Source organism: Blennius ocellaris, assembly GCF_963422515.1.
Source record: "Blennius ocellaris genome assembly, chromosome: 17".
In the NCBI taxonomy this organism is placed as follows: Eukaryota; Metazoa; Chordata; class Actinopteri; order Blenniiformes; family Blenniidae; genus Blennius; species Blennius ocellaris.
Genome location: NC_137666.1, coordinates 300,944 through 310,718, shown reverse-complemented (window position 1 = coordinate 310,718; position 9,775 = coordinate 300,944). Strand labels below are relative to the sequence as shown.

General features: G+C 47.6%; 3 protein-coding genes across 3 annotated transcripts in view; 2 read left to right on the top strand and 1 right to left on the bottom strand.

Annotated features, from left to right (window-relative positions):
* lrrc57 (leucine rich repeat containing 57) overlaps positions 1–2,973 on the bottom strand; it is a 4,297-nt gene extending 1,324 nt beyond the window's left edge. The window contains 4 exon segments of the mRNA XM_080513303.1: positions 50–318; positions 732–867; positions 2,258–2,488; positions 2,858–2,973. Coding sequence (XP_080369429.1) covers positions 50–318; positions 732–867; positions 2,258–2,341 — 489 coding nt within the window. The 5' untranslated portion in view covers positions 2,342–2,488; positions 2,858–2,973.
* Positions 2,974–3,319: 346 nt separating this feature from the next.
* haus2 (HAUS augmin like complex subunit 2) lies at positions 3,320–5,766 on the top strand. The gene is made up of 7 exons (XM_080513213.1): positions 3,320–3,378; positions 3,765–3,839; positions 4,116–4,205; positions 5,016–5,085; positions 5,185–5,317; positions 5,398–5,506; positions 5,592–5,766. Exons 1-7 carry the CDS (start codon positions 3,337–3,339, stop codon positions 5,703–5,705), a joined length of 633 nt encoding a protein of 210 aa, XP_080369339.1. The 5' UTR covers positions 3,320–3,336; the 3' UTR covers positions 5,706–5,766.
* Positions 5,767–6,631: 865 nt separating this feature from the next.
* cUnh5orf63 (chromosome Un C5orf63 homolog) lies at positions 6,632–9,210 on the top strand. Its single transcript, XM_080512816.1, has 4 exons — positions 6,632–6,793; positions 8,028–8,125; positions 8,670–8,726; positions 8,970–9,210. The coding sequence occupies exons 2-4, from the start codon at positions 8,033–8,035 to the stop codon at positions 9,135–9,137; spliced, it is 318 nt and encodes a 105-aa protein (XP_080368942.1). The 5' UTR covers positions 6,632–6,793; positions 8,028–8,032; the 3' UTR covers positions 9,138–9,210.
* Positions 9,211–9,775: the final 565 nt, after the last annotated feature.

Sequence of the window (9,775 nt, the reverse complement as noted above, 5' to 3'; positions counted from 1 at the left end):
CAACCAGACGCCGGTCGCGGACCCCGGACCCCGGGGCCTCAGACCCCACCTGGTTCTGGTTGAGGTTGATCTCGATGGCCTGCAGCTCGGAGACCCCCGCCGGGACGCTCCGGATCTGGTTCCGGGACAGGTCCAGCAGGTCCAGCTGCCTCAGGGTCCCCAGTCCCGGGGGGAACTCCGAGATCTGGTTGCCGGCCAGGCTGAGGGTCCGCAGGGCCTTGAGCTGGCCCACGGCGGGGGGCAGCTGCTGGATGCGGTTGCCGGTCAGGCTGAGGGTCTCCAGCTTCTTCAGCTTGCCGATCTCAGCGGGGAGTCCGGCTGAGGACAGAGGCTGGCGTCAGCCGAACGGCCCTCGGGTTCGGCGGGCCACGCCCCCCTCGCGGCAGGCCACGCCCCCCCCCCCCCCCCCCCCGCGGCAGGCCGCACGTGCGTTTTAATTCCTCACTTCAAAGGCTTTCAGAACTACATTTCTCTGAACGGCTTCAGTAGTAAAAGAGACGGTTTTGTTCTGGTTCTAACTGCAGGAGCCGAGCGATGCGTTCAGGGGCATCACGGAACTCCGCCCTTCCGCCGTGTTAAGGAGCCGCGGGGACTCGTACGGTAAGCGAGGCGACACGCTGAACATGATTAAAATATGACTGACGGTCGTTAGCGAGCCGAGACGCGTGCGGCGAAAAAATGTAAAATTACGCAATTGTGTCTTCACGGAGGACGAATCGTCCGTCGCTCACCGAGCCGGTTGGAGTTCAGCGTCAGACTCTTCAGCTGGAGGAAGTTCCCGACGGCGGCGGGCAAGACCTCCATCTTGTTCCCGGACAGGTCCACCGTCCTCAGGTTGGCGGTGAGTCTCTGCAGTTCTTCGGGAAACTGAAAGACCAGAACCGTCAAACTTGAAGCACGACTTTCAAAGCGAGTGCAGAGAAACGTGATCCCGAGACTCTAAAGACCCGGAAGACCCAGAAGACCCTAAAGACCCTAAAGACCCTAAAGACCCTAAAGACCCTAAAGACCCTAAAGACCCTGAAGACCCTAAATACCCTAAATACCCTAAATACCCTAAATACCCTAAAGACTCTGAAGACTCTGAAGACCCTAAATACCCTAAAGACTCTGAAGACCCTGAAGACCCTGAAGACCCTGAAGACCCTGAAGACCCGGAAGACTCTGAAGACTCTGAAGACTCTGAAGACTCTGAAGACCCTGAAGACCCTGAAGACTCTGAAGACCCTGAAGACCCTGAAGACTCTGATCCCGTTCGTGTGGCGTTTCAAGTGAAAACGCTATAAACACACTAGTTGCTGGATGGTTATTACCGCGACTGTCAAAATAAAACTTCAAGTCCCAGGAGAATACGGAGGAATATTGTAGGCACTTGGAAATCTTCGCATTAGCTTCATCGCTTTCCGCCATTTTGGATTCGCCACTCGATACCGAATCTCCCGGTGCTATACTTTATGAAAATACGCCCCCGACTTCCAAAGTTTTGGATTTTCGAAAATATAGGTTGAGTTTTACGTTGAAAATACTGAATCTGTTCATCAAAGTGCAACCTGAAGTTATGTTATATGGTGAATAAACTTCATTCTCTGAAGTTTTCATCCCGGCAGGAAGTGAACATGATGTACAAACGTACAGAACCTCCGCCAGCTGAACATTTTCATGGAATTTCCGTTCAACAGCAATCGCCAAGTTGCTTTTCGGGCAGTAGCTCATGTTTTTCGGGCAGATATGTACAAAATATTAATAAAATGAATTAAAATTTAGTAAAATGAAGGGCTCAAAATGGAAATGACGTTTTTTTGTTTTTGTTTTTTGCTCAGATCACAGTTTTCTAATGCATTTTCCTTTTGTCTTACTGACCACTAATTAGCGATAATTGCGTCCTTGAAAATACCAGAACTCTGGCTTGGATTGTCCGATTTCAACAAATGAGGTGTCATTTTTTTTCATTTCAGAACACTTTATTCAGCCAGGCCCATATCAATACCTTTAAACCATTTTGAAAAAAAATGTCCAAGTGCCTAAATATTGGTTGGAGGAAACAGTCTCTACTGAGCATGTGCAGAACAACTATTAATTACGGTCAGGATGTGGACGAACAGCATGAGCGTTTAAAAAAAAAAAAGTTGCATTTAACCCTTTAATATGGAGACAAAAGCAAAGTTCCACTTGGGAGCGCTGGTGTTTTTGTAGTTCCGGTCACTGCCAGCAGAGGGCGACACACACACACACACACACACATTCACACACCACTCACCTCCTGCAGACCTTTCCCCGTCAGCTGAAACACTCCCGTCTTCTGGGAGGTCTCCAGGTGGGACTTCAGGGCACTGTTCCCCATCAGGACCCCCCTCCTGCTCCTCCTGCTCCTCCTGGTGTCGGTCTACAGCAGTGGACCTCCTCCTGCTCCTCCTGGTGTCAGTCTACAGCAGGGGTGGTGGGGGGGGGCAGGGGTCATGAGGAGGTGGCGGGTCAGGTGGTGGAATCCCTGCAGGAGACCGTGTCAGACTTTAACCAAGCAATCAATTAATCAATTAATCAATCAATCAAGAAGATCCGAGCTTGTTGTTGCTGAGTCAGCAGATCGAGTCAGACCGGAGTCATGACTTCTTCCACTCCCGGAGCTCAAAACTTCATTTACTTTCCTGCTGGAGACTTTAAACGTGTTGAAGTTTCAGTCAAAACCCTAAACGAAGTGTTTTGATTCAGTTTTTTTATTTCCCTCCTGATGACCAGAACAGTCCGAGGAGCTTCTTCTCGCCAGAGGGAGGATTAACAGTTCTCTCTACCGGGGGCGGATCACCGAGCCGCGGGGCCGTTAAAGACCCGCACCGACCACTGAAAGTCCCATACTGACCCGTTCAAGACCGGCACGGCCCGGCACTGCTCGTTTAGTCCCGGTACCGACAGGTTCCGACCCGTTAGCGGAGTCCACCGGTTCACTATGGAGCTCGTTAGCTTGTTAGCAGGAGCCGCCCTGATCCCCTATAGACCTAGAATACATAGAACCATAGTTTAAAACAGATGGAATCATGGATATAAAACATGTAGAATCACCTACTTTAAACCAAACGAGATACAAACGTATGTTCTTAATAGTTTCAGCTCCAAATAGAGTCTCTGTATTAACATAAAATACACTTGTTGTTTCTGTTTACGTATATCTATGTTTTTTCGCACGTCCCGCTCTGGGACGTCGTAATGGTGTAATGCTGAGTCTGTCCTGAGGGGGCGCTGCTGACGACCCGGCGTCACACCACAGCACGGGTGGGAGAAGAAGAAGAAGAAAAAACAAAAACAAAACGAAGAAGAAGAAGACGAGGCAGAAGCGCGGGGATGGCGACAGTTCTGGACCGGAGCTTCACGTCGGAAGAGAAGGTGAGGAGAAGCCCGGAGCGGTGCCCCGGTGCCCCGGTGCCCGGTAACCCCGGACCGGACCGGTTGGTTCCGAGTGTCCGGTTCCTCAGGAGCTGGACTCCAGAACTCCACAGTTTAGAATCCGTGAAGTTTAGTTATTTATCTGACAACCTGATGACGTGACGTATGTGTGTTAAAACTGAGCTGATCTCACTAAATATAATTATATAAGAATTAAAAGTGTTTTGGATTATATTCACCTAGACACCAGAACGTATTTCTATACTGTTCCACTCATGCAGCAGGTACTTTAGAGACTTCACCCGTTCATCTCTTATTATTTGTGCCTGTCTCTTTAAGAGGCGTCGCGGGAGTTTTCTAGTTGACTGTTGTTGTTGTTGTTTCAGAGTCTTCAGTGGAACTTTCAGTCTGCGGCTGGTCAGTTGTTGTCCAACTGTGTCTCTGTGGGAGTCGTCCGTGAGGTCAGGGGGGCCTCACACACACACACACACACACACACACACACACACACACACACACACACACACACACACACACACACACACACACACACACACACACACACACACACACACACACACACACACACACACACACACACACACACACACACACACACACACACACACACACACACACACACACACACACACACACACACACACACACACACACACACACACTGATACTCTGGAATCCAGATCATCTGAAGTTCCGACACTTTGTCGCCCTGACAGGAGGAAACGACTTTCCACCAAGACTCCGTCTTCTCGTCTCGCCTGCATGAAGCCGACAAACACATGAGGGCGAAGCGGGAGCTGGACCAGGCACGTCGTTTACACTCTGTACACGTGTGTTTACTCTCCGTGTCAGTACACGTGTGTTTACTCTCTGTGGGAGTAAACGTGTCGTTTACTCGCCGTAGGAGTAAACGTATCATTTACTGGCTGTGAGTAAACGCGTCGTTTACTCTCTGTGGGAGTAAACGTGTCGTTTACACGCCGTGGGAGTAAACGTCAAGTAAACGTGTCGTTTACAAGCCGCAAGTAAACGTGTCGTTTACAAGCCGCAAGTAAACGCGTCGTTTACAAGCCGCAAGTAAACGCGTCGTTTACAAGCCGCAAGTAAACGCGTCGTTTACACGCCGCAAGTAAACGCGTCGTTTACAAGCCGCAAGTAAACGCGTCGTTTACACGCCGCACGTAAACGCGTCGTTTACACGCCGCAAGTAAACGCGTCGTTTACACGCCGCAAGTAAACGCGTCGTTTACACGCCGCCAGTAAACGCGTCGTTTACAAGCCGCGAGTAAACGCGTCGTTTACACGCCGCGAGTAAACGCGTCGTTTACAAGCCGCGAGTAAACGCCTCGTTTACACGCCGCGAGGAAACGCGTCGTTTACACGCCGCGAGTAAACGCGTCGTTTACACGCCGCCAGTAAACGCGTCGTTTACAAGCCGCGAGGAAACGACGCGTTTACAAGCCGCGAGGAAACGCGTCGTTTACACGCCGCAAGTAAACGCGTCGTTTACACGCCATAAGAGTAAACGCGTCGTTTACACGCCATAAGAGTAAACGCGTCGTTTACACGCCATAAGAGTAAACATGTTGTTTACACGCCTTGTTGTCGTTGTGCAGCTGCGCCTGCAGGTGGAGCTGTTGCAGCAGGAGCAGCAGAGCGCAGACGTCGCTCACCGGTTCCACCTCGGTGAGTCTCGGCTCCCTCCTCGGAGGTGACGAGTTCCATCCAATCGGAGCGGGCCGACAGAAGCCCCGCCCCTCTCTGATCCAGCTGTGCGCTTTGCAGCCCGCAGGTTCCGGGAGGTCCAGATGTTGAACGAACACCTGCAGCAGGTCCTGAGGAACCACAAGCGGCTGAGAGAGAGACTGATGAAACCCGACACCCGAAACAACCTGCCCATCCCCAGTCACCTGCACAGGTACCCACCGTCTCCATGGCAACCGGCGTGCGTCCACCCTGGTCCTCAGCGGTGGTCGTCTCTCTCTCTCTCCGTTGCAGGTCTGTGGTGGAGGTCTTGGACTTGATGCTGGAGTTCATTGAGAATCTTGAGGACAAGCTAAGCTCCGCCCACAATGAGACCTCCACCAGTGAACACCTGAGGCTGCTGGTGAGTCACATGACCAGAGAAGGAACCAATCACACGCTGCGCCTGCTGCGGCGAAGGACGTCTCAGTCGAGTGTCTCTGTTTCAGAACGGCTCCGTGGACCAGGTCTCCTCTCTGTCGGTACAGATGGAGAATCTGGCCAATCAGCTTCTGAAGAGGAAGAGTCCCGCTCATCATCCTCATCAGGTGGATGACCTCTGACCTCGGCACCGTGACCTCTGACATTCCTGTAGAGTTTTGTAATAAAATGAGATATTATTCGACCGATCGAACTGGTTCTTCTTTTAGCTTCAAACATACCTGACAGACAATATAGACACAAAGACATATGTTAGTAGAAGCTTCATTTACTGCTGGCATCCATTGAGTTGTACCGGAGAATGTTGACAATAAATAAATATATTTGTGTATTGATACGTACTTCAGTCTATGTCGGAGCTCTGGAAGCACTCGTGGCTCTTCAGCCCTTCTTTTATTCTTCTTTCTTAGGATCCCTAAATCTTTGAAGAAGTTCTATTTAAATAAACATTTTCCTTTCATTTTTATTTCATGTGCATATCACACTAATTTAAAAAAATGGCCTAATCTGGCTTAAAATAGATGGAATTGATTAAAAAAAAAGGATAAAATAGCCTAATCTGGTTTAAAATAGATGGAATTGATAAACGGATAAAATAGCTAAGACTACTAATGTAAATACTACAGGAAAAATTGATGAAATCACTAAACGTTCAAAACGGTTCAAACTGCTAATATAGATAAATAAGCTCCAACCATCAGCAGCTAAAATGGCTAAAGCAGAAAAATAATTGAAAATAAAGAAGAAAAGCTGCTGAAACTAGCTTCAAAAGCACAATAATAATGTAAAATGTAAATAACAATTGACCGTAAATTGTTTTATAGACAAAGAAAATCGCAAAAACCGCTCTTTTTAGTCAAAAGGATGAAGACTCGCGAATGCTTCTACTCTTATATGTCTATATTTTGTGCTCTACATGCATTACATTTCAACGGTGGTTCCGCCTAAATATGTCGAGGGTTTGTTCTACTCACGTACATCTATGTGTAACACAAGCCGGAGGACGCGGTTTGTTTTGGAGCGTAGAAGAAGAAGAAGAAAACACGAAATAAGACGTAGAAGAAGAAAAAAAAATCTGGGAGTTTTTTTTTTTTTTCGGTTCCAAAGTTTTAAAATCATTTAAAATCACACAAAGAGCGAGGACAAAGGGGGATCGGAGCCGGGACAGAGATCCGGGACAAGAGGGGATCAGAACCGGGACCGGGACTCGGTGAGTTCAGTGAAGCAGCAGAGAAACACACGAGAGAGCTAACAGGCTAACAGGCTAACTACGGTCCAATATCAACATAAAAAAAAAAGGATCCTGGGTTTTGTACAAAGCGGTAAATGGTGGTAGTTCAAGGTTTTGCTGATAAAGGGACATTTTAAAGCCGCTGCCTCCTAAAACGTTTTATTTCACTAATTTATTATACAATATTATATACACAAGGATTCCAAATACTCACAACTTCCACTGAAAACACCTGCTCTAACATAAAAAAAAAACAAATAAACAAGCTTGATTTAATAGAAGAAAAACATGTAAAACGTTATATTTAAATGAGGTTCTTCCACAGTAATGACAGTTTTCTGTCACTTCCTTCGATTGAACATTTGTTGTGTCAAAATAAGAGTGGAACTATTTCTCCAGATCAGTCCCGGAACAACAAAGCTTCCAGAACTTTGTAAAACAAAATAAAAATTATTTGAATGGCCTCAGCTGAGATTGAGCGAGCAAAGCTGTCGAGGTTAAGATAAGAAATCGCTTTTCGACGTGATAAAAACTCATTAATAATGACATGTTTTTGTTATTCACACAACCTTTGAAGTACCATTTTGTTGTTGTTGTTGTTTGATTGTAGTTATCACATTAAGAGTTTGCATGTTCTTCCTGGATTCTTCTCACAGTACGACGATATTCTACTAATTTGTACTGTAGCGGCATTCTGTGGTCGCACAGTGACATCTAGTGGTTCCAGATGGAATCACACTTAGATTTCAAATCACAGTCTTGCCATTAGATTTCTTGACACAAGAGAACGAGCCACAAATATATTTTCTCTTAAATCTAAATCTTATGCACCAAAATTAAAACTCACTTTTTTACTATTTTCCAAATTAATAACATCAATTTTACCGTTTTGGGAGAATTCGTTCCCCTGAACAACTCAAGGTTCGGCTTCTGAACGGAAAAGGTTTGAGAGGAAAATGTGGACCAATCAAACAGCCGAATGGAGGTCATGTGACCTAAACACCCAGTGTGTGTGTGTGTGTGTGTCACTAACTAGTGTCACCGACCGTCTCGTCTGTAACCGAACATTTAACCAGAACTCAGCCTCATTTTATCACCTGTCCTCGACGACGCCGTGCTCCGCTCTGATTGGTCGTCTGGCCCTGGGGGGCGGGGCGTTCCGCTCTGTGATTGGAGGTCAGTAACTGCTGGTTTCTGTTTCTTTCCTTCTCAGACGAAATGTTTTTGCTGAAGACTTTGAGTCGACCTGCAGCTCTGCAGCTCCGACTGTCTTCTACCAACACTTTACCTACTCTCACCCTGTTCACCAAGGTACTCCCTGTACTCTACTGTGTACTCTACCCTGTACTCTGTACTCTACTGTCTTCTACCAACACTTTACCTACTCTCACGCTGTTCACCAAGGTACTCCCTGTACTCTACTCTGTACTCTACCCTGTACTCTGTACTCTACTGTCTTCTACCAACACTTTACCTACTCTCACCCTGTTCACCAAGGTACTCCCTGTACTCTACCCTGTACTCTACCCTGTACTCTACCCTGTACTCTGTACTCTACTCTACTCTACTCTGTACTCCACTGTGTACTCTACTCTGTACTCCACTGTGTACTCCACTGTGTACTCTACTGTGTACTCCAGTACTGTAAACCAGCGCCAGCGACACTCGTGTGTCGTCTTGAATTCAGACTGTAAATTTTCTTTTTAGTTTATTTTTCACATCATCCTAATTTTTCTGCTGTATTTTGTTTGTGTCGACTAAAAGTAACTCGTCATTTTAGTAACGGTATCAGATTACTGCTTGTGAGTAGTGTAGCTGTTTGCCAGTGTAATCAGATTACACCTGTTCCCGACAGGACCCGTGCCCCCTGTGTGACGAAGCCAAAGAGCTGCTGGAGCCCTTCAAACACAGAGTGAGTGTGTGTGTGTGTGTGTGTGTGTGTGTGCGTGCGTGCGTGCGTGCGTGCGTGCGTGCGTGCGTGCGTGCGTGCGTGCGTGCGTGCGTGCGTGTGTGAGACACAGCAAACCGCTAACGTGTGTGTGTGTGTGTGTGTGTGTGTGTGTGTGTGTGTGTGTGTGTGTGTGTGTGAGACACAGCAAACCGCTAACGTGAGTGTGTGTGTGTGTGTGTGTGTGTGCGTGTGTGTGTGTGTCAGTTTGTGCTGCAGCAGGTGGACATCAGCCTCCCAGAGAACCAGTCGTGGTGCGTTCGGTACCGGTGGGAAATCCCGGTGTTCCACCTGAACGGGCGCTTCGTGATGAAGCACCGCGTGGACGTGGCGCTGCTGGACAAGCTGCTGCGTGACGCCGAGACGCCGCCGTGACGCTGCGCCGCCGCCGCTTCTGTGTCGTCAATAAACAAACAAACAAACAAACAATAAACAGTCCTCCACCTCCCGCTGCCTCCAGGTGTCGTGTTTCACCTCTCAGTGACGTCACCAGGTAAACCGACTCCTCATCAATATTTCACCCGGCGGCTCCGCCCGCTGCCTGTTGCCATCGCCGTGGCGGTTGCCATGGAGACGCCCCGCGCGTCTTCTCCGGTGTTTTGATGGCGTCGGGCGGCGGCAGAGCGGCGGACGTTCAGTTCGCTCTGCTCAGAGCCAAGAGGAAGATCTGTGAGCTGCAGCAGCAAATCCAGTGAGAGCAGACTACTGTAATCTGTAATCTGTAATCTATACTCCGTAATCTATATAATCTATACTCCGTAATCTGTAATCTATACTCTGTAATCTTTGTAATCTGTAATCTATACTCCGTAATCGATATAATCTATACTCCATAATCTGTAATCTATACTCTGTAATCTATAATCTATACTCTATAATCTTTACTCCATAATCTATACTCCGTAATCTATACTCCACAATCTATAATCTGTAATCTATACTCCGTAATCTGTAATCTATACTCATAATCTATAATCTATACTCCATAATCTGTAATCTATAATCTGTAATCT